Here is a 24,844-nt window from a genome sequence, read left to right as displayed (position 1 = left end):
TATGGGAAACTCCAAGAACCTAGAATGATGCCAGCATGACACACCTACTAAAACCCTTGCCAGCAATCAAAGAGAATTGTGCAGAAGTTCATCCAGAAGTGACTTCAGCCTTTTATGGGCCCAATTTTATAACTTTTGACTTTGTTGTTTTTGTTGTTTAAAGCAAAAAAGTGGTAGCTATGTGATATGTGGGATAACAGCTACTGAAGGAGCAGACAAGTGAAGCAGATGCTCTGAGAGCAGGGAAGAAAAAGAAACAGTAAAAAGCAAATAGAAAGGGTTCCAAAGCACAACAGGCTATCAAAGCAGAGAGAAGGAAAACAGCCTTAGATGTGTTTCAAGTTACTGAGGCTTTCTGTCTGCAAAATATTTGATGTTTATAAAATGATGTAACCAAGTGTTAGGAAAATATAGTGGGTAAAAAAGCATATTTCAAAAGAAGGTTTTGCAACTATGGTTACCAAAGGAGGAGGTGGGGGGGAAGGATAAATTAGGAGTTTGGGATTAATATACAGAAATGTTGTTGTTTAGTTGCTAAGCCGTGTCCGACTCTTTTGCAACCCCATGGACTGTAGTCTGCCAGGCTTCTCTGTCCATGAGATTTCCCAGGCAAGAATACTAGAATAGGTTGACATTTCTTTCTCTAGGAAATCTTCCTGACTCAGGGGTCGAACCCGCCTCTCTTGTGTCTTCTGCCTGCATTGGCAGGCAGATTCTTTACCACTGAGCCACCAGTGTGTATACATTACTGTATATAAAGTAGATAATCAACAAGGACCTACCGTATAGCACAGGGAACTACACTCAATATATTGTAATAACCTATAGGGGAAGATAATCTGAAAAGGTTTGTGTGCGCGCACATATAAAATGAATATATAAGCTGAATATAAAACTGAATCACTTTGTTGTATACCTGAAACTAACATAACACTGTAAATCAACTGTATTTCAACAAAAACTAAAATTAAAAGGAAGATTTTAGAAACAATTTTATTTTAGAAAGTTTTAATTTGAAAGATTTCCACTAAATAGTTTAAATAAAAATTTAAGTTTTGATCTTAAAGGGTGAGGTTCCTGGGGAAGCCAGATGCCATGTAGAGAGCATGGACTATAGACCTAGGGACCCCAGAGTGTGAATCATACGTGGCTCGTGTCCTCACCTGCAAAATGGGCCTCATGCTCCTACATGCAATGGGGCTACAATGAGGATTAAGTTAATTAAATGACAGATTCTAAAGGCCTGGCACAGAATAGAAAATCCAGTCTCTGGTGGCTGCACTAATGAAACTGCAAATCACCCATAATGGTAAGTAAATGATGCACTTTGAATTTCTTTTGTGTAGATTTTGTATGATTATTCAGAAATTGTTAGCTAGGAATGTGACTACATTCCTGCCTGATCCAATTTTAAGGCTACAGCTCCAGCTAAGCAGAGAATTAATAGCACTCTTTGGTTGGTTTATTTGCTATGGTGACTTGCATTGGTTCTTGGCTGTTCAGAAGATGGATGCTATATCAAATTAAGAAAAGGAAAAAATTAACACAGTAGTTGTTAAATACAATTCTTTATTTTTTAAAATAGGTATTTCAACTAAAGCATTGTAAGTCATTATGGTAGAAATGTAGAAATATGAAAATGCTGTATAGTATAGGGAACTATTTGAAGAAGGAAATGGCAACCCGCTCCAGTATTCTTGCCTGGAGAATCCCAGGGACGGGGGAGGCTGGTGGGCTGTTATGAGGTCACACAGAGTCGGACACGACTGAAGTGACTTGGCAGTAGCAGCAGCATAGGGAACTATATTCAATATCCTGTGATAAGCCATAATGGAAAAGAATATACATATATATCTGAATCAATTTGCTGTACAGCAGAAATTATCATAGCATTGTAAATCACCTATACTCTGATAAATTTAAAAAGACATCAACATTTTTATTTCTTTTTATTTAGCATCATAAGTTCATACAGAATTTATATTTAGGAACTTTCCAATTTTCAACCGTATTGACCTACAAAAATGACAAGTGCATATGGTTCTACCTAATTCTTACTAAAGTAAAGGTAGTTTAATGAAATTGATTCATTGCCTCATTTTGTTTGTAGAAATGAGACAGGGAATAAAAGGATGCACAGACTTGAATATTTTGTGTTATGTATTTGCCAAATAGTTTGTAAATAGGAAATTATGCAGGGGACTCTTTTAGGGAAGGACACACAGAATTAGGAGCTTTTGCTGTCTTCTTGAGCTTAGCTTTCTGTCCAGCATTGGTTTCTCATATTCAGGAGTGATTCAGATCTGAGTCCTGTGCAGTTCTTCAGCTTCAGAACAGATTAGTTTACTTTTCTCAACCAGTCGTGCTGTCCCAGATTGTACTGAGTCATCACTGTGCTTTCTATATTTTTGACTTTCCTGGGCCTTGAGACTTATTTCTGATTCTTGATAACTCTTCTATTGAGGGTTATAAGAGTAGCTGAGCTAAGGACTTAAGGTGATAAAAACTGCTTTTTCTCAAATAAGCCCTTGATTTTATTTAGACTTTAGAGATTTTCTTCTGGAAACATTAGAGTACCTTGATGAGTTCACTAACTGTAGATCTTGGTATAGTAATAGTAGCAATTAATGGAGTAAAGTTTCACTGATATCTTTAGAGGCTATCACACCTCAAGGTTCATCAGAGTATGAAGATTTGCACCTTTCTACTTTAAGAAACCATTTCATCTCAACAGAATCTCCTGTCTCCATCAGCTAATGATAGATATTCAGAGTCATTAGCTAAATTAATTGTTTCATGTGGCTGGTCTTTAGAATGTAATAAAACTGTAATAGAATTACTGAGTTGAAAGCAGTTAATTGGATATTCTAATTAAATGCTATACCTGTCATTCTTAATGACCACTTAAAAACTACCAAAAGAAAACTGTTGATGAATCTTAGTGCCATGTATAAGCCACCCAGAACCATTTAAATATGCCTCATGTCTGTTCACATCATTTCAAAATCTGAAAAGGCATTTCAGATACTGCCATTGAAGTATTCCCAGGGCCACATAATTTTAAGGGAGAAAATGAAAATGTGGAGTCTTTCTTTTCCCCCTAGGTTCTTAAAGCCCATAAATCATAAAAGCAGGAATAGCATGCTTGTTTCTCATGTCTAGGACTGTGTTAGGCCATGAGTTGAAAATTCAGATCCATACACCAGAGTCACAGAGATGCTCAGATGAAAGGGGATCTCTTAGCATCAGAAAGAGGGCAAGATTGAGAGATACAGGGTCCTTGAGGGCAAACAAACTCTCAAAGCGGCTAGCTACTCACTGGCTACACTGATTGTTGTCTTATGGAAATGTGGTTCCAATCAGGCCAGATATAGTGGTTTTCAAACAAATACAGATGTATGGGATTTTACATGAAATAATAACCAATTCGGATCTTCAGCCCTGTGGGTCAAGTGAAATACATCTGTGGGCTGTCATGCAGCAGCCTCTGCATTATACTCTGATATCCTCTGTAGACACACAACAGCTATCAGAGATGAAGGATGTGGACATGCTGCCCTTCATTAATACTTATGACCAATCAATGAAACATTTGAAAAAAGTAACCAGGGCATTTCATTAACAGACAGACAGGTTGCTGCAACATGTTTATTATTAAGATGAAAAAGGCAGATTTATTCACTGTCTTTCTCTGATTTATAAACAGGTTGGTTGAGGGGGAAAAAGATCTCTTGAAAGGATTTTAACTTATGGGGAAAAGAATATGAAGAAAGGGTTCTAGAAAAGCTGAAGGTAGAAGAGGACTTTTGAAGGTCCACACAGCACTATGTATTTGGTTGTGATACAAAAATGGGAGGAGTAGACATAGTGACCCAAGGACAAAAAGAACAGATAAAACCAAGGAGGGTCTTGGAATGTAGGAACAGAAAAACCAGACCCTTATTGTCTTTCCCTCTCCCATATTTTTTAACTATTAACAGATTTCAGGTCCTCCTGGGCAGTATAACCTGTCTTCCCCCTACTCCAGGGGAGAAAGTATTTGCCTTACTCTTCCCCCACTCATTATATATGCCTCATCCAATCCGCAAAGGACCCACAAGACCCTTATCCCAGTCCTTGTACCCTGTGTAAAAAAGTGGACTAAGGACCCCTGTTCAGTGTTGGTTCTCCCTTGAGCTGGCCTGCTGTTCTAATAGCATCTCCCATTCTAATAAACTTCTAATTTCCCTCTCATTCTGTCTCATGTCTGGAGATTGTTTTCCAACCTGTGCCTGGACCACAACATTTTTGGTGGCCCGTACCGGGAGCTTGGGGTCTCTTTCCCACCTCCTCACTTCTCCTTTTTCACAGGGACCCTCTGTGAACAGACAGGTGCTGTGGAAACAACTGAGGAACTCTGGGCAGGGTTACCCTCTGGTGTGTTCCGAAGGCCCCACTGCGCACAGAGTCCAGGTAACTGCTACCTGAACAGGTGAGGGTCTCTCTTTTGTCTTCTTTCCAACTGAGGACCAAGCCAGCTACTACTGTGTGGGCATGGGACAGGCATATATTGGTTGAAACAAAACAGAGACCTTTGTCCCCTGGCCACCACCTCCCTGATAGGATTGTAAGGCAGATTCCTCAGTCTTCTTCCTGTCACTTTCACTTCTTCCCCTTTTGGTCTAGGTTAATTTACTGGAGTCTAGGTGTTGCCTCTGGGCCATCCCAAGAATGCCTTCCATGTTCCAGGGAATCGCCAAATGGTGAGTCACCTGGTTGCTCCCCAGGATCGCTGTCTTTCTCTGCCCGGGTCACAGGGTGCCTCAGCTGCACAGTTCTCAGGGGTCACCTCTCACTGTCGGATGCGACTGTTGGGATAGTCGGCCATTTTGTGCCGTTAGTCGCATGGAGAGATCACTGGTGCAAAAGGGATGCCTTTCTGTCGTCCGAGAGCCGATGACACTCAGTACCCCATTCTATGGTAGGTAGGCTAAGAGTGGGTTCTGGTACATCCTGGGAGCCTCTCTCAGACTCATCCCTTGGCTACATTCTCAGAAATTTGAAAATTTTGACCCTGCCAAAGGTCAGGCCCCAATACAAACTGGGGGACCCCCCAAAAATGGTCTCTGAGTGGCACACTTGCTTTTGCCAAGAGCAGGGAAAAAACTCAGAATTTCCTTACATTCTGTTGCCTCCCTATGTCCTGCCCCCCTCTGTCTCTCTCCATCGGATTTCCTAGATGGCCCCTACTCGACCTTTCATATCCACATGATCTCTAGGAAAGAATTCTTAGGTTACCTTTGGTCCAGGTCTTTCTCCTATATTCAAAAGCTGGAAGGATCAAAAATATTTTAAAGAATCCCCTTCTGACTACACTTATCTCATAGGTGGGGAGGGAACCAAGCCTATATCTATCTGTATTTTTATCTATCTATCTATCTATCTATCTATCTATCTATCTAGACCAAATAGTGTTTGGTATATATTTATATATAGACCAAACTGTTCATTGGGTTCTCAAGGCAAGAATACTGAAGTGGTTTGCCATTTTTTTTTCTCCAGTGGACCACATTCTGTCAGTTTTCATTCCAATCCCAAAGAAAGGCAATGCCAAAGAATGCTCAACCCACCACACAATTGCATTCATCTTACACGCTAGTAAAATAATGCTTAAAATTCTCCAAGCCAGGCTTCAGCAATATGTGAACCATGAACCTCCAGATGTTCAAGCTGGTTTTAGAAAAGGTGGAGGAACCAGAGATCAAATTGCCAATATCCGCTGGATCATTGAAAAAGCAAAAGAGTTCCAGAAAAACATCTATTTCTGCTTTACTGACTATGGCAAAGTCTTCGACTGTGTGGATCACAATCAACTGTGGAAAATTCTGAAAGAGATGGGAATACCAGACCACCTGGCCTGCCTCTTGAGAAACCTGTATGCAGGTCAGGAAGCAACAGTTAGAACTGTACATGGAACAGCAGACTGGTTCCAAATAGGAAAAGGAGTACATCAAGGCTGTATATTATCACCCTGCTTATTTAACTTATATGCAGAGTACATCATGAGAACTGCTGGGCTGGAAGAAGCACAAGCTGGAATCAAGATTGCTGGGAGAAATATCAATAACCTCAGATATGCAGATGACACCACCCTTATGGCAGACAGTGAAGAGGAACTAAAAAGCCTCTTGATGAAAGTGAAAGAGGAGAGTGAAAAAGTTGGCTTAAAGCTCAACATTCAGAAAACTAAGATCATGGCATCTGGTCCCATCACTTCATGGCAAATAGATGGGGAAACAGTGGAAACAGTGGCTGACTTTATTTTTGGGGGTTCCCAAATCACTGCAGATGGTGACCTCAGCCATGAAATTAAAAGAGGCTTCCTCCTTGGAAGGAAACTTATGACCAACCTAGACAGTATATTGAAAAGCAGAGACATTACTTTGTCAATAAAGGTCCGTCTAGTCAAGGCTATAGTTTTCCCAGTGGTCATGTATGGATGTGAGAGTTGGACTGTAAAGAAACTGAGTGCTGAAGAATGGATGCTTTTGAACTGTGGTGTTGAAGAAGCCTCTTGAGAGTCCCTTGGACTGCAAGGAGATTCAACCAGTCCATCCTAAAGGAGATCAGTCCTGGGTGTTCATTGGAAGGACTGATGCTGAAGCTGAAACCCCAATACTTTGGCCACCTGATTCGAACAGCTCACTCATTTGAGAAGACCCTGATGCTGGGAAAGATTGAGGACAGGAGGAGAAGGCGACGACAGAGGATGAGATGGTTGGATGGCATCATTGATTCAATGGACATAGGTTTGGGTAGACTTCGGGAGTTGGTGATGGACAGGGAGGCCTGGAGTGTTGAGGTTCATGGGGTCACAAAGAGTCGGACACGACTGAGTGACTGAACTGAACTGGTCTATATTTTAGCTATAAAACTATGACTACAGAAAGGAAAGATGACTTTTCGATACAGGATGGCCATTATATTTTTTAGACTCTAGAGAAAACTGGTTAAAATTAAATTCTTTTTTTTCTTGGAAACTGCAGAATTGGTCCTTTTTGCATATGCAATTAAGAACAACTAGCTTGTTTAAAGGCTTGCCTAGGGAAAAACTTGAAGTTAACCCTTCCCACGTCCTTGAAATACACTGCCCACTTTGCCTGAGACCTCAGCCTTTGGCAGCTAGAACTTTAAGAAAAAAAAAAAAAGGGTCAAAGAGATGTGTTAAATTTCAGGCAGGAAACTATGAGATCTCTGTCTGTCTGGATTTATGTATGTCTTAGTATGTTTCCTTTTTTTTTTTTTTTTAATATTGCTGAAGTTGTAAATGAGTTCTAATTTAATTGGCCTAAAGAAAAGTAAGCAGTTACAAGTCAGGCAATTCTAAATACAAGAAAAATTAACCTAAATGAATTTCAGATCCATGTGAACTGGGAAATATTCAATATTAAATAACTAGTATTAATGTTTGTTTGCTAATCTAGTATAGATATATCTAAGAGTCATTAAGCATAGGATTTTCATTCTGTGCTTTGGTTTATTATAAGCTAAATATTGTTATATTGCTGTATCTGTTACAAGTTTGTCAACAAGGAAAGTACCTCTAGAAAAAAAAAAGAACAAAACTCCTAAAAAAAAGTAAATGAGATATGAGTTTTTAGATAAACTATTAAGAATAATTACACTTTAGAAATGTCTGTCTGAAATAGTCTCTCCAGATTTTGGTAACCTGAATTTCTAGGGTTGTGCTAAGCTAAGTGACTGTAGCCAAGTCATTTCCAAATAAAATAAGATTCTGAATCATTCATTACTGAACACTAACTTCCTCTTACAGACAGAGAAGCTAGAGATTTTGGACTATTAATGAATAATGTTTGATGCCATCCTGAGATGTTTTGTAGAATTTTTTTTTTAGAAATTATTACTGGTATTTATGTTCACCAATCTATAGAATGCTGATATAAAAGTCAGTTCTTGGTTGTTTAAGGAAAGTAGGATGTGTGTTTTCAGTAAAGAAGGTATGAGGAATGAAATTACATTTTATGAAGGGAAAAGGAACTAGGTCTGACTTACAGGTGGCTGTTTCAGAATGGGAGAACAAAGTAATGGGTACAGAAAGTGATAAGGTTTTATGGAAAGTGAACCCCAAGGGAAGAGTTTTGTGCATAAATACAAGTTTTCTTGAGATGTTGAATTGTTTTTGATAATGAATCTTAAGTTTCTTTACCTCTGAAGTGATCACGTCTGTGTTTACTTTGAAATTTTCTTTGTTACTTTGGTTAAGTGAATATAATGTTTCACAGTGATCTATATGATTCTATCTAACATGCTATAAACCCTTTTGATATTTATCGGCAAAACTTCTTAAATAACTTGACTTCTATCTGACTTTGGGATGCTTCAGAGGGCCCCTGAGACATCCCAAAGAGCTATTAAACTACCTGGGTTCATTGGACATGTTAAATTACATGGAAAGTGTTGTTGAAGGGGTGATAAATATTCTCAGATTTTACTGTATGGTTGATGTTACTAATATAGATACCCTAAAATTATGTGGAATTCATACAGATCTGATATGCCCTGATAAAATGTGGTCAATTATAATTCTAGTTATCATGTTAAAGTGTTACAAGTTTTGTTTGTTTGTTATCTGGTAAACTGGAAACAGGCTGGAATTTAGTTTACTCTCTATGTTAAGGGAACAAAGTTTTCTTAGAATGAAGCTTTTGATAACAAATTATGAATTTCTTTGTCTTTAAGTTATTTATATTTGTTTTTAAAATCTTTTGTTACTTTGGTAAAGAAGCATTATTTAAGATTATTGTACATGTAGACAAAGTTCATTCTGCTTCTACAAAAAATAAGCCCTCACGGTTAGACTTCTGCTATCTGGATGTCTTTAAAACATGGCAACAGTCTACTACAAAACAGGAAATTAAAAATGGGTGAACAATAGCTGTAAATCAGAGTCAGTGCTATGGGAAATCCAAGATGGCCACTTAGATTTTCCCAGCTCCCTGACAAGCCTCATTTTTATTTGATGAGTTAAAGCCTTACCTGGCTACAGGGTTAATGCTCTCATAATGACAAAAAAATTATATTTCACTTATTAAGTTCTAGTTTTGTTAATTAAGGTCTGTGTTTACTACAACTCACTTCTGAGCTAGTTCCTTTTAGTTATGTTATATTGCTAAAAGGTTTGATTAATTGTTATTAAAGAGGACACTCTAAGTTTGTTTCTAAAGCTTATCTCAATAACCAGTCTTTGGATAAAGGTCAGATGCTCCATGATGCACAATCAGGAGATTCACACCTGGCTATATTCATTTAAGTAAGTCAGATGACCTGGGTATACTGGGCTATACCTAATGAAATTTCTTGATTTAAATTCTGGCTTGTGACCTTACTAATAACTGCTAGCTGTATTATTTTCTATGTCACTTGTTTCAGAAGATTGTTTCTTATGTTCCTCCATATGAGATCAATGATTGTAATAACATAACTTTAGATAAGGGAAGAAGCAACAAGAGGGAATATTTTCCTGGACCACGAGGCTAGTGGGACAGGTATGGTGCAGAGACTTTTGCTACTCACAAGGCCTGGTCCAGTGATAGGCACACAGAGTGGGCCTATCAATGGGATCTTCCCTAGACCTGGAAATGTGCCTTCCCAGCACCGTGGGACACAAATGGCCATGAAATGCCCCCAAAGCATGGCTGTGAAGGGACCCTGTGACTGTGAAGGGACCCTGCTAACTGAAAGTTGGCACTTGCCAGCTGCCTCTACAAAGATTTCATCATGACCACTGCAAGCTGCTGACATGCCCTGAGACGAGTTCAGGGTGGAGATCAGAAATAAGGCACTCTGTGCTCTGGGAAAAGCCTAGAAGAATCGGCCTTCAGAGAGTCAGATGTTTTCAGGTAAAGATTTTATGAACCCAAATTCTTGCCTTTTCTCCTATCTAGAGAAATACTAACATCACGAACCAATGTCTTTGTCTACTCCTGGTTCTCCTGGTTCTCCCCAGCAGTTTTTCTACTTCTATTAATCTTTGGGCCACATATCTTTAATTTAAAGTTTGTTTCTTCTAGAATACAACAAATCTCCAAGTCATAGTATAATAAGAATAGTCCCTGGCCAACACCCAGACAATGTGGAAACGAACTGCCTTATCATTCCATGGACTCTCATTTCCCTCTGTAAATGCACCCTGACAGACAGCAGGCATAGGAAGCCCACAGCCCCACGATGCCCCTGTACAGCCTGAACTCAGAGTGGTCATTGCCCCCTTTCCCCTGAGACTGGGTTGCCAAATGCCTGAGAAGGGAAATAAGTAGATAGTTAGACATGAGCAGAGTATCAAAAGGGGCCAAAGAATTGACCCTAAAAATAAAGACAGGGATGAATGTAGTGACTCAAGGATGAAAAGACCAGATAAATGCAAGGATAAATGTAGGATCAGAAAAACCATACACTTATCATCTTTCCTTTTCCCACGTTGTAACTATTAACAGATTTTAGGTCCTCCTGAGAAGTATAACCTCTCCCCCCCTACCCCATGGGGGGGAAGGTGTTTGCCTTACTCTTCCCCCACTCAGTATATGTGCCTCATCCAATCTGCAAAGGAACCACAAGACCCTTATCCCAGTCCTTGTACCCCGTGTATGAAGTGGACTAAGGACCCCTTGTTCAGCGACGGTTCTCCATTGAACTGGCATGCTGTTCTAACAGTGTCTCCCATTCTAATAAACTTTATTTCCCTCTCATTCTGTCTCATGTCTGGAAATTCTTTTCCAACTCATGCCCAGACTATGGCAGTAGATGGTATGAAGAAGAGGAAATTAGAATATTTTATTCTAGATTGTTCTTAAATTGAAATATTATTTTTGACAGAGTTGAAATGAAAATTTTGTACAGATGTATGTTGAAAAAAATGGAGAACTATAGAGATGTCATCAAACAATTGGTACTTCCCTGAGGGGTAAGAAGAAAAATTTACAGAATCACAGAGCATAATGTGTCATTTAGCAACTCCAGACAGCACACAGCATCTTTCAGCAGATAGAGCAAAGGGCAAGGAGGAAGGGTCCACATCTATTTCTGGCATAGATTGCTTTGGGACCTGGAGGAGTAGAGTCTCACCTTTTTGAACTCAGGTCACCCCATATGCTAAGAAAATCCAAAAAAAAAAAAAAAAAAAAGAAAGAAAGAAAATCCATAACTCAGAGATATGTTGTGCACCAATTTTTACATCTATAACCACAGGCAGATTTCAAAAATCAAGGCTACCGCAAAGCAGTGACTGTTTATTCTGTCTCTCCATAAGTTATAGAATTAATAAAGAATTGCAATAGCCAGCCACCGATTGGATGCCTATTGGAAAATTCTTGTTTGCTCTACACTTTGCTTACCCTGGAACCCGTCACTCTTATCCACTTTTTCTTTGCATGAAATTTAAATAAAATGCAATCCTAGCTAGATTTGTTATTAAAATTGCAGTCTCCATACTCTCCTTTGGAAGTTGAAGTATCTATATAGGTAAGACTGGAGTTAGGCCAAAAGATAAGCTGGGGATCAAACCCATGTCTGTTACATCTCCTGCATTGGCAGGCATGTTCTTTACCACGAGCACCACCCACCACCTGTGAAATTCAAGGTCACAGTATCACACCTGATGTGAAAAGCTGATTCATTGGAAAAGACCCTATGCTGGGCAAGATTGAGTGCAAAAGCAGAAGAAGGTGGCACAGGATGAGCTCGTTAGATAGCATCACCTGCTCAATGGACATGAGTTTGAGCAAACTCCGGGAAATAGTGAAGAACAGAGGAGCCTAGCGTGCTGCAGTCCATGGGGGTCACAAAGAGTCAGACACACCTTAGCAACTGAAAAACAATGACAAAGCTGCTACACATGAATTAGGTAAAGTTCTTTGTCTTCATTTGCTCCTTTACAATCTATCCTTTTCCAGCATCGAGTTAGACGCTAACTTTATACTTATCTCAATTATTATCTTCATTATTTAGAAAAATATAACACAAATGAGAAATCTGAAGATTAAGTTTATAGTTAAAAACACTACGTCTGTCTTACAGCTTGGTGCACAATATGGAAAATGATACTTTTCTTACATGAACCATCAAACTGCTGGGTAGTTGGAATAGGAAACAGGAGTCCAGAATGGTGGTGGCTAAAAGACAAGGAAGGGAAAAGTCCATGACAATAGAACAAAGGAAGGTCCAAGGACCAGAGTGAGGACCTCAGGTAGAACAAATAGCACTCCTGGCTAGACCAATTTACATAAGGCAGGCTCAGGGGAGGAGGAAAAACATATAAAAAGAGGAGCCAAAGGGCCAGGGTTTTCTCTCTCTCTCTCCTCTTCGCATCTTTTGGGTTGGCATGCCATCACGCCTCGAGGATGTATTTTACTTTATTTTCTAAATAAAACTAAGCTGTAACTCGGAGCTGTAACACTGATCTGTCCGACTGTGACACAGTCTGTCCAAGGGCTTTAACATCCGTCACTTCAAATTTTTGTTGTGATGACCAGAATTGAGGATATTACATACTCCCACAACAAAACCAAATCCCCAGATAAAGGCAAACACAAGAAAGTCTCCACACCTTATAGAAGAGATCATTCTCTTTCTTACCAAATGCTTGGTTTTCATAACATTATGTAACTTCACATTGTTTAATCTTTGTGGTCTATTATCTAACCTTCTTGGGAATTGACTTCAGTTAGTACAATGTTCTCACAGTCTCCTTCCATCAGTTCAGTTACATTGACCCATAGGTATATTTTGGATACACTCACAAGCACATACACACATGCATACACATGCACATGGCTTTTTGACTTTGAAGAGTGATACAAAAATCAGAGGCCCCAGAACCTAAGACAGAAGAAGTATGGAGAATTATCTGGGAAAACTTGGTTGCGTTTTCCATATTGAGCCCAACACATGATGTATAGTCTTAGTGGATATTAGCACATTAGCAAAATCTTACTGTGGAAATGTGTATTTAATATGTATGCATCACTGAATCACCTTGGTGTATACCTGAAAGTAACATAACACTGTAAATTTTTGCTGAATTCAGCTACACTTCAATTAAAAACAGAGAAGCCTGTTTTGCCAGCTCTCTTAAACTGGTCCAGGCAGCACGGTACCTTCCGCAGGGGCTTGAGCTTGGTCTCCATGATGAAGTCGTATTTGCACAGCTCACAGCAGCGTGTGTCAGAGCTCTTGATCCACTGGTGCAGGCAGGCCTGGTGCACGAAGCGTAGGGTGCCTGTGCAGCGGCAGGGTGTGATGAGTGGGCTCTCCTCATCCCCTTCACAGTGACAGATCCTGGGGAGGACACAGCAAGCAGGTGAGATCTCCCGGGGTGCACACCATATCCTCCTCCTTGAGCATCCTGGGCTTATTGGAATCTACAACCTCACATTTGGAACCACAAATATTTCAATTCAGCTTAATGCTGGAGCTAAATAAGTGGTCAATATAAATTTCCTTTCACTTGCCTTAGTCATTGCTGGACTCTTAGGTCATATCCTGGGGCTTTACACACCTGTACATCAAAAATGCACAATCATTCCTCCAGGGAAATAAATTTTAATAGACTAACTATTGAGCTGTGTCCCCACTTTTATCTATCAAAAGTCAGTGTCCAACAGAAAGAGACTCACAGACTTAGAAAGCAAACTTACAGCTGCTTGTTTGTTTGGATGGATAGTTAGGGAGTTTGGGAAGGTCATGTACACACTGCTTTATTTAAAACTGATGACCAACAAGAACCTATCATATAGCACATGGAACTCTATTCAGTGTTTTGTGGCAGCCTGGATAGGAGCGGTGTTTGAGGGAGAATGGATACATGCATATGTATGGCTGAGTCCCTTCACTGTTCACTTGAAACTACCACAACATTGTTAATCAGTTATACTCCAACACAAAATAAAAAGTTCAAAAAAATAAAAGTCAGTGTACCATTGTAAAGGAATTATACTCAAAAAAAAAAAAAAAAAAGTCAGTGTCCACAGGCACAAGCTTTCTTTCATATATTAAAGTTACAGTTTAGTATTCTAAGGAATGTTGGAATCTGGTAATCTCATTGTTTTATTTTGACAATAGTTTCAGAGGGTGTGTAATTTAGTACATATGATATTCTACCAATGTGAAAGAATTCTGAAAAAATTTAATGTATTGCCATGAAATAAAGTGAATATAGACAGTATCAGCTTGGAAATATTACAAAAATTTTCCTAGGAAGATGCACACGTTTGTTCACAACAAATGGGCTAAACTTTAATAATCATCATTGTCATGAAAGTCTTTGGTTACAAAAGTTCAGCTACAGTAAACAGTAAAGTTCAGCTACTATTTTAAAATGTTAATTACTATGTCTTCCTAAAAGTTCTTATTTCAAGCAGTTTACTGAATTACTATGATTTCTAATGTCATAGATTCAGTCTATAAAATCTCCATTATTCTCATCTTCAGATTTTAAAACTAACTTGTTTTCCTCATTGGACGAGATAAGCTTTTCATGACATGAGGTCACAAATTCAAATCTTACAACTTCAATAATTCTTATTATCTAGAAGCTATAGAAGTTGTTCCTAAATTTGATTAGAAATATTGCTTGAAATCTGTTAGAAATATGAATGGAATGTTCCCAGAACACTTGTATAGCTATTTTTTGGAGCTGAGTCATAGTGACAGGCTGGAAGAATGTTTGAATTACTACTGCTGTTCTTTCCTTTCAGCCATCTTCACCAGAAGCAGTGCTTTTTAAAAAAGTGGATTTTAAAATGTATTTATATAGCTCAACTGTCTCCCAGGGGAAATGCAGTGGTTGGTTGGTCAGATTGTTACTTCATTGAGATAACAGGAATTGAAACTTAACCCTCCCTTAACTTCAAAATAAAGAAGTATGACACAGTATGCTAACATTTTGAATCTCTTTTTCTTCAGTAAAGACAAAGTAAGCAAACAGCAACACTGACTTCAAAAGTTCTTTGGGTGCAGTGAAAAGATAGAACAAGGGAAAGTTCAAAATCAGTGTCTGCCTTCCCCTGGATGGAATTACAAAGTAGCAGTGTTGGGGGTAGCTGTCAAAGGCTGGCTTAGTGGGGAAAAGCTAAAAATTGAGATTGACATATATAGACTATTGACTGGGCTTTCTTTGTGGCTCACATGATAAAGAATCTGGCTGCAATGCAGAAGACCAGGGTTCAGTCCTTGGGATGGGAAGATCCCCTGGAGAAGGGAGTGGCTACCCATTCCAGTATTCTTGCTTGGAGAATTCCATGGACAGAGGAGCCTGGCTGGCTATAGTCCATAGGGTCACAAAGAGTCAAACACAGTTGTGTGACTAACACTTTTCCTTTATTTCATAAAATAGATAACCAACGAGAATCTACCATATATCTCAGAAAACTCTACTCAGTGCTCTGTGGTGACCTAGATAGGAAGGAAATCCAAAAAAGAGGAGATGTATGTGTATGTCATAGCTGATTCCCTTTGCTGTATGGAGGAACTAGCACTACTTTGTAAAGCAACTATAGTCCAATGAAAATTTATAAAAAGATAAAACTAAAAATTATCTCAGAGCCTATTTAATATGAAAAGGAAATATGTCCTCTCTCCAAACCTGTAGATCCCAGGATCAAGGCTTAGCATAATTTATATCATACCTGTTGCTATTGATCAGTAGATGCTCGTTGAGTCAAGAAATTGTTCAATCAACAAACTATAACTTATTATAAAAGTGACTAAGGAAAGAAAATCTGGGTTTCTAAAGCACATCATTTTTTTAGCTGTACATCTCCAATTAAAAAATATTTTTAATTCAAGGATAATTACAATATTGTGTTGCTTCCTGCCATACGTTAACATGGATCAGCCATAGGTATAATATGTTCCCTCCCTCTTGAAACTTCCTTCCGCTCCCCACCCCATCTCACCCCTCTAGGTTGTCACAGAGCCCTGGTTTGAGTTCCCTGCATCATAGAGCAAATTCACACTGGCTATCTCTTTCACATATGTTAATGTATATGTTTCCATTAAGTCACATCATTTTTATGTAATATTTATTTTTGGAACAACTGAACCCTAACAAACTATACATTATGAGTGGCTAATATTTCTGAAGTCCTTTGAACCTGTTCTCTAACTGACTTCACACAGAGATCCTCCCTTAGATCAGGGGCCAGCACACTGTGGTGTGATACTTCCTTATGCATGTTTTGGCAGATAACGTTTCTTTTTTTTTTTTGGACCACACCCACACACATATGGAGAAGGCAATGGCAACCCACTCCAGCACTCTTGCCTGGAAAATCCCATGGCCGGAGGAGCCTGGTGGGCTGCAGTCCATGGGGTCGCTAAGAGTCGGACACGACTGAGCGACTTCACTTTCACTTTTCACTTTCATGCTTTGGAGAAGAAAGTGGCAACCCACTCCAGTGTTCTTGCCTGGAGAATCCCAGGGACGGGGGAGCCTGGTGGGCTGCTGTCTATGGGGTCGCACAGAGTCGGACACGACTGACGCGACTCAGCAGCAGCAGCAGCAGCAGCACACACGTATATGTATTGTTAAGAGCTGTGTTCATACTATAACTGGCCTGAAAAAGATGCATGTGGCCACAAAGACTATCGTCTTCACTATGTGACCCTTTGCAGGAAACATTTACACTATGGTGATTCTGAGTTAAAGACAATGTCTGACTGTTATCAACAATGATGAAAACAAAGTTGATAAAATAAATCATCCCAACTTCTGCAAGTAACAAAAATTGAATTAAAAGTTCCAAGGAGAAGCATATGATAAAACCAAAAGTCCCCCCTGGCCTGTCACTGATGCCTGTTGACTCATGACAAGTCTGTAGGGACAGGGGGAAAAGTTTATTATTTGAAAAAGAAAAATGTGCAGTTAATCCCATCTGATAATTTATCACCAAAAAATGGGTCAAATGATGCACAGCTTCCAAGATGGTTCTGAGGCTCTGAATTTTAACAAACTTGAAAATGTAATTCATCATAAGTGTATGGAAACAGGGACCTTGTTGATTCTAGACTGACCAGAACTGAACCTGAGTGTTGTCAACACTTCTTATGTCTAACACATTCTTTTAAAAAATTTCTCCTGAAAATTACCTGAAGCATCACCAGCAATATTAATTTTTTTCATAAAGTTAAGATTCTTTGCTGACAAATGTCCATCTAGTCAAAGCTATGGGTTTTTCAGCAGTCAAGTATGGATGTGAGAGTTGGACTGTAAACAAAGCTGAGTGCTAAAGAACTGATGCTTTTGAATTGAGGTGTGGGAGAAGACTCTTGAGAGTCCCTTGGATGCAAGGAGATCAAACCAGTCAATCCTAAAGGAAATCAGTTCCGAATATTCATTGGAAAGACTGTTGCTGAAGCTGAAACTCCAATACTTCGGCCACCTGATGCAAAGAACTGACTCATTTGAAAAGATCCTGATGCTGGGCAAAATTAAAGGTGCGAGGATAAGGGGACGACAGAGGATGAGATGCTTGGATGGCACCACCAACTTAATGCACATGAGTTTGAGCAAGTTCTGAGAGATGGTGATAGACATGGAAGCCTTGCGTGCTGCAGTCTATGGGGTCACAAAGAGTTGGACATGGCTGAGCGGCTGAACTGAACTGAAGATTATTTCCCATCAGGAAAATCAAAAGTTTGGTTCATTTTCATTTCTGTTGCCCAAGATTTCTTTTTACATTGTGTTAGCATTTTGAAATTTTTGTGTTTTTTTCCCATTTATTTTTATTAGTTGGAGGCTAATTACTTTACAATATTGTAGTGGTTTTTGCCATACATTGACATGGATCAGCCATGAATTTGCATGTATTCCCCATCCCGATCCCCCCTCCCAGCTCCCTCCCCATCCCATCCCTCTGGGTCTTCCCGGTGCACCAGCCCTGACCTGAGTACTTGTCTCATGTATCCAACCTGGGCTGGTGATCTCTTTCACCCTGGATAATATACATGTTTTGATGCTGTTCTCTCAAAAAAAAAAAAAAAAAAAGAAAAATTTTTCTAGGTTATCCAACTCATGTTTGTTCCCAAGAGTCTTTTTCAAACCATGTTGAGACTGTTCTAAATGGATTTGAAAGCTAAATATCAATTCCAAATATCTACTATAAATGAAAAATAAAGTGATAGTGCCATTACAGAAAGAATTAAACAATTCTTAAATTGACACTTCACACAAACCATAATTGCTAAATTTTAAATGAAAACATAGTAATAAAAATACAAACATGCTTTTTCCAATATAATAATCATATAGAGAAAATGAGTTCAATAATAAAAATGCATTGCAAAATAATCATAATTTTGATGCACTTTCACTTTATAGGAAATCGAGACTTGGAATTAAGTGATTTTAAAAATCATTGGTGATCTACATTGGTGTCTGTCACCTGGTGGAAGGAACAGGTTGAATTCATAGATTTTATTGGCATTTTAGTATTTTAACTGACTGTTTATAGTCCAACCAACACGTGCTATGTTTTCACCATTTATGACTTGAATGGTTATCTACTGTCATATAATTTCTAGCTTTCTGTAAAGAGTTGACCACAAAATACTATTTAGCAAATTAAATTTTACAAGGTGTGTGTGTGTGTTTGAAGCTTCAAGCCCCTCTTTAATGTTTAAGTTTTAAGAAAAGTAGGCTTCTTTTTTCCCCAGTCTTATATACCTTAAAATGACCTCCATTTCCTGTTCCCTATCCATTTGTAAAGACACCTTGGTTCAGGTAAAATAATATTTTTTATGCAAAAGTTTTTTTTTAATAATTTATCTTTGTGAGGACCATAGTGACTAGGCAACTTTAGAATTCTTTTCATTCACTCATTCATTATTTCATTCGGTCACATTTTCTTAGTTCTTGCTACATGGAAAGAACATCAGATACTAGCATCAACATGTGGGGTGACTGGAGAGAGAGAGAAAAGAATCTGGAGGCAGGGATCTCATTTGGGCAATGATTATAAACATCTAGGTATTAAGAATCTACAAAGAGGAATCACTTCACACTGGCCAGAATGGTCATCATAAAAAAATCTATAAACACTAAATACTGGGGAGGATGTGGAAAAAAAAGGAAGCCTTCTTACACTGTTTGTGAGAATGCAAGTTGGTACAGTCACTATGGAGAACAGTACGGAAGTTATTTAAAACATTAAAAAGATTTACCATATGACCTAGCAATCCCACTCCTGGGCATCTACCTGGAGAAAACACTAATTTGAGAAGATATGTGTATTCCAGTGTTCATCACAACACTATTTCCAATAACCAGGATATGGAGGTAATTTAAATATCTATCAACAGAGGAATGGATAAAGAAGATATGGTACATATATACATTGCAATATTGTTGTTTAATGTTACTAGGTCATGTCCAACTTTTTTGGAGTTGGACTGTAACCCACCAGGCTCCTCTCTCCATGGGATTTTCCAGGCAGAATACTGGAGTGGGTTGCCATTTCCTTCTCCAGGGGATGTTCCCAACCCGGGGGATTCAACCAGTATCCTGCATTGGCAGGCAGATCCTTAACACTGAGCAATTTATCCATTAAAAAAGAACAAATAATGCCATTTTCAGCAATGTGAATGGACATAGAGATTGTCATACTGAGTGAAGTAAGTTAGACAGAGAAAGACAAATATAGAATATCACTTATATGTGGAATCAAAAAAAGGGTACAGATGAATTTATCTATGAAACATAAATCTAATAAGGACCTACTGTATAGCATAGTGAACTCTACTCAAAACTCTATAATGGAAAAACTATTTTAAAAAAAAGAGTGGAGATCGGTTGATCTATCATCTATCTATCTATCATCTATCTATCTATCAATCTATCTATCATCTATCTATCTATCATCTATCAATCTATCATCTATCTATCTATCATCTGTCTATCATCTATCTATCTATCATTTATCTATCTATCTATCATCTATCTATCTATCATCTATCTATCATCTATTATCTATCTATCTATCTATCTACCTATAACTGATTCATTTTGCTGTACGCCTGCAGTTGAACACAGCATTGTAAATCAAGTATACTCCAATAAAAATTGAAAAAGAAAAGGATCTGAAGCAGTATGGTGACACTGGGGAGGAGATGGGAGACAGCCTACATAATGTGCCAAGGTCTCCAAGGACCCCAGCTTGGTTTCCATGACTACAAACTTTGGAGACAAAGCATTTCTATAACATGGAACTTTTAAAGTCAATCATCCCCATAACCTTCAAACATCATCTCAACTCTCTTCCCATATTCCATGTCACTTTCTCATTTGCTATTTTCTCATTTCCTTACTTATATTTCCCCCCATACTTCATTTCCAAGCTTTGAGCACAGTATCTATGGACACTGCTGTGTTTGTAATGATTTAATTTGGATGTTATTTTCCTCAAAGCTAGTCATCATTCTTCAGAGTTTGGCACCTATTTGGTGCCCATTTTTAGCCTTTCAAAGGACTAACTCTTGCTTTTATTATTGTTTTAATTGCTTTTTAATCTCTATTTTATTTATTTCCTCTGATCTTTATTATTTCCTTCTTTCTGCTTACTTTAGATTTTGTTTGTTCTGTTTCCAATTCTTTTAAGTGGTAGGTTAGGTTGTTTATTTGATATTTTTCTTATTTTTTTGAGGGTGGTCTCTATTGTTATTAACTTCCCTCTAAGAGCTGCTTTAGAGGGGCCTAGCGCTCTCCAGTCCGTGGGTTGCAAGAGTCGGTCACAACTTAGTAACTAAAGCACATAGACTTGGCATGGCTGCATTTTGGGAAACCCATTCTTAGAATTCACTTTTCTAAGCTAAAAATGATTAGAATGTATCGTGGGCAGAAGCCATGTTGAAAGGTAGTAAGCAGTGTATGAGAAATTAGTGCTCAAATAAATGAGAAAGGAGATATAATCTCTCTTTTTGAGAAATATATCAACATAGTGAAAGGATAGCAGACTAGAGAAAATTTTAGTTTTCATTTGCGTTTCATTTTGTTTTCACAGTAAAAGTGAATGTGTTCATAAGCAGAAGTGAAGGTGTCACAGAGAGGGAGACATTTAAAGAAATAATCAAGCAAGAGAATGACCCATGGTCAGGCGAAGTTTCTTGAGAAGTTAGGGGAGTGTGGGTAAAGAAAGGATGGCAGAGGAATATCTTTGGACAAGTGCAAGGATACGCAGGGGGAAAGCCAACAGTTTCCCATGAGCAAAAGACAGAGGTGGAACGTTGGTAAAGATAGACAGGAGGTGGGGAAGGGGAGGTGCAGCAGCTGAGCCTAAAGGATGGTCTTACTATCTTCCCTGACACAACAGACAACAGGTAAGGCAGGGAGGCATGGCACTTAAGGTCTCACAGAGGCTCTAAATGATTAAAGAAAGCCACTGGGAGAATGTGATGGAAAATTAAGCAAGCATGAATATCACAATTGTGGAGCAGCTGTGAGGTCCCAGATCAGATGAGATATATGGGCTTATGGTGGACATTCTCTGACTCTGTATGCTCTTTAGTCAGTGTGATCCTACAGCGGGTAACACAACCTCACTGTCTCGAGATCACCAGGTCAGGATAGGGAAGGCCAGAAGTGAAGGATTCTGGCACATCAGAGAAGATGGTATGAAAATAGCTGTCACAGAGTCTAGATGAACTGAACAGGGAAGCCAGTGAAACCACCCCATGGACTCTGTGCTCTCAGAGGCCAAAAGACACAGTGATGCTGAAGAACTGATATTGACAATGGGAGGAAATAGGACAAAAATTGTCCCTATGTAGAGGATGCATTCATCTCTCTTAAGGATTAGTACACCTCCCTTTTGTTGTATTTTTCCATTGTCACAGAAAAAATAAAAATAAAGTTTATAGAATTATTTGGTGTTTGAAGTTCACAAACAAATCTTATCTTGACTCACATCTTTGCTCTCTGCTCCAGTAAACTGGAGAAGATCTCCATTTAGTCATGTGTAGAATTAAGTTAAAAATAACTCTTAGGGTGTCAGGAAGATTAAGCAAAAGAGTACGTACCTGGCATATAGTATTCAACCAAATATTTGTTCATTTTTTATGGCTAAATTTATTAATTTTAGCATGCAATCTACTGCTACTTCTACTATTAATTTGGTTTATCGATGTTATTGCTTCCAGTGCATTGGACTAAGAGCTTTTTAGCAGTTAGTTTGTTAAGTTGCTTAGAGCAAGCATTTGTAAGGTCAAGGTTATGAATTTGACTTCATTCAGGTGAGTTGTTATGACACATTGGAATCCCCAGGTTAGTTGTATCACAGACACATCTCAAAGAAATTTTGGCATGAGAGTACGTTTAGGTATGTGTAGAGGAAAACTAGGATTGGATTTAGCTTCACTCTTCTGTATGTTGGTGACCTCAGACAAGTTTCCAGATAGTTGATTTTTTTTTAATCTGTAAAATTTATATGGTTATCACAGGTTCCAAGAAGATATATGAGAAAATACTGCAAAATATAAATATTGTCCCAAAGCAGGTCATTACTGCCAAAGTCGATGAAATAAACAAAAGTGCTTCTAGGTAGTAAATGCAATGCACTGTACATTTTTTATAAAAGCAACTCATTTTTTAATGTCTGCGTTTTACTTCACGGGACTGTCATTTTTCACCTCTAGGACCGTGTTGTAAGTAAGGCAGATATTTCCAAATCTACTGTACTAATGAAATTACTTTTCTCCTAAGCTACCAGCACCCTGTCACAGTCAAGTCTGAGGACCTTCTCTAGTTCTTCATCTTTCCTGATGTCCCTTTGAAGTGTGGACTAACTCCTCCTTCTTAAAGTTTCTTCCCTTTTTGGCTTATGTGACACTGTTTTTATATCACTACCCCAAAATCACTGCAGATGATGATTGCAGCCATGAAGTTAAAAGATGCTTACTCCTTGGAAGGAAAGTTATGACCAACCTGGGCAGCATATTAAAAAGCAGAGACATTATTTAGCCAACAAATGTCCATCTAGTCAAGGTTATGGTTTTTCCAGTAGTCATGTGAGAGTTGGACTATAAAGAAAGCTGAGTGCTGAAGAATTGACACTTTTGAACTGTGGTGTTGGAGAAGACTCTTGAGAGTCCCTTGGACTGCAAGGAGATCCAACCAGTCCATCCTAAAGGAGTTCAGTCCTGGGTGTTCATTGGAGGGACTGATGCTAAAGCTGAAACTCCAATACTTTGGCCACCTTATGTGAAGAGCTGATTCCTTTGAAAAGACCCTGATGCTGGGAAAGATTGATGGCAGGAGGAGAAGGGGATGACAGAGAATGAGATGGCTGATGGCATCACTGACTCAGTGGACATGAGTTGGGCAAACTCTGGGAGTTGGTGATCAACAGGGAGTGCTGCGGTTCATGGGATTGCAGAGTCAGACACAACTGAGCAACTGAACTGAACTGAACCCTTAAACTTGGGAAAAGTGAAATCAGAAGAGCATATAATTTGATTGTAGGGACTGAAAGAGTGACTACTTATGGAAGACAGACCCAAAATATTTGGGGCTTAGAAATTTGAGATATGATGCTTGACATGACAGGTGAGTTACTATGTCGGGAATAATATGTTGATACTTTTCAGCGTATCTAATTTCTTGGCTAAGTTTTGTCTACCTAATATTGTGGGTTTCTCTGGTGGCTCAGATGGTAAAGAATTTGCCTGTAATACAGGAGACCCAGGTTCAATCAGGTCACAAAAGCCACCTCTTAAAGTATGACTGTACTCATTTTGGTAGAAATAAAAAATACTGAGTTTTACGTTTAACATCTTGGAGAGGAAAAAAAAGGCATGGAAGGGGCCATTACACTGCAACTGTCTTTAGATATGTGACAAGATATTGTGTGAAAGGCAGCTAGTTTATTCTGTCCCACAACTGGATCCAGGGAGTAGAAGTTAAAGAATATATCTATATATCTACACACAGAAATTTCCAAAGTTGAACTGGGCTTGCCGAGGAGATGTGGATTTCCCATCATGAAAAGAACTCAAACATCAAACATAAGTAGGATCATACATGGCACGCATTAGTGTAAAATAACTCAAACATGGATATTTAAACTACATGACTTCAGATTTCTAGTGTTGTCAGTATGTTTTTTTTTCCTTTCCCACAGGCCAAAGTCCTTGCTCCACCCCTGACATTTTTTTGTCAGCATTTCCCCTCTGCTTACCCTGTGAGTTTTATACTTAACCCTTTGATTTTTCCTTTCTACACTGACTGCTCCAGGGAAGCCATCCAGGCCCACCACATTCAAATATTGCTCCTGGACTTGTGACTTTAAAACATTTGTCTCCAAACCAACTGCTGCCCCTCCAATAGCAAGAAGTCTCAGCCAGTTCTTACTGGTTCATACATATCACCATCTCCAAATTAGCTACTCTTCCCAAAGATGCCATTCCATCAATATCTCATTCTCTTGTTTGCCTTTGTTTTTGAGCCTTTGGGTAATTTTAGTTCTAAATTCAAATTGTTATCAATATGGCAATACTTTTTATACCTTAGTGATTTTTCCTTTCTCTCAAAAAAATTATTTTCCTCCTTCTCATCCACACTGTGATTGCTCTGGTAGTTTTGAATTGTCAACAGATACACAAACTGTCTTTAAGACTTTGTTCCTTCCAAATTATTATTTTTAAAAATACTTTATTTATGTATTTATTTAGCTGCACCAGGTCATATTTGCAGCATGTGAGATCTGGTTTCCTGACCAGGGATTGAACACAGGACCCCTCTATCAGAAGTGTGGGGTCTTAGCCACTGGATCATCAGGGAAGTCCTCCAAATCATTCTTTA

The 24,844-nt window shown here is 38.7% G+C and overlaps 1 protein-coding gene across 3 annotated transcripts in view; it reads right to left on the bottom strand.

Annotated features, from left to right (window-relative positions):
• The window catches only part of MARCHF1 (membrane associated ring-CH-type finger 1), a 435,397-nt gene that overhangs the window by 59,400 nt on the left and 351,153 nt on the right, over window positions 1–24,844 (bottom strand). For all 3 annotated transcript variants that reach the window (XM_065907224.1, XM_065907226.1, XM_065907227.1), the window contains one exon: window positions 13,152–13,332. In XM_065907224.1, coding sequence (XP_065763296.1) covers window positions 13,152–13,332 — 181 coding nt within the window. The remainder of the gene's footprint in view (window positions 1–13,151; window positions 13,333–24,844) is intronic.

Source organism: Muntiacus reevesi, chromosome 16 (genome assembly GCF_963930625.1).
Source record: "Muntiacus reevesi chromosome 16, mMunRee1.1, whole genome shotgun sequence".
In the NCBI taxonomy this organism is placed as follows: domain Eukaryota; kingdom Metazoa; phylum Chordata; class Mammalia; order Artiodactyla; family Cervidae; genus Muntiacus; species Muntiacus reevesi.
Note: the sequence above shows the minus strand (reverse complement) of the source record. Positions and strands in the feature narration are given on the sequence as shown.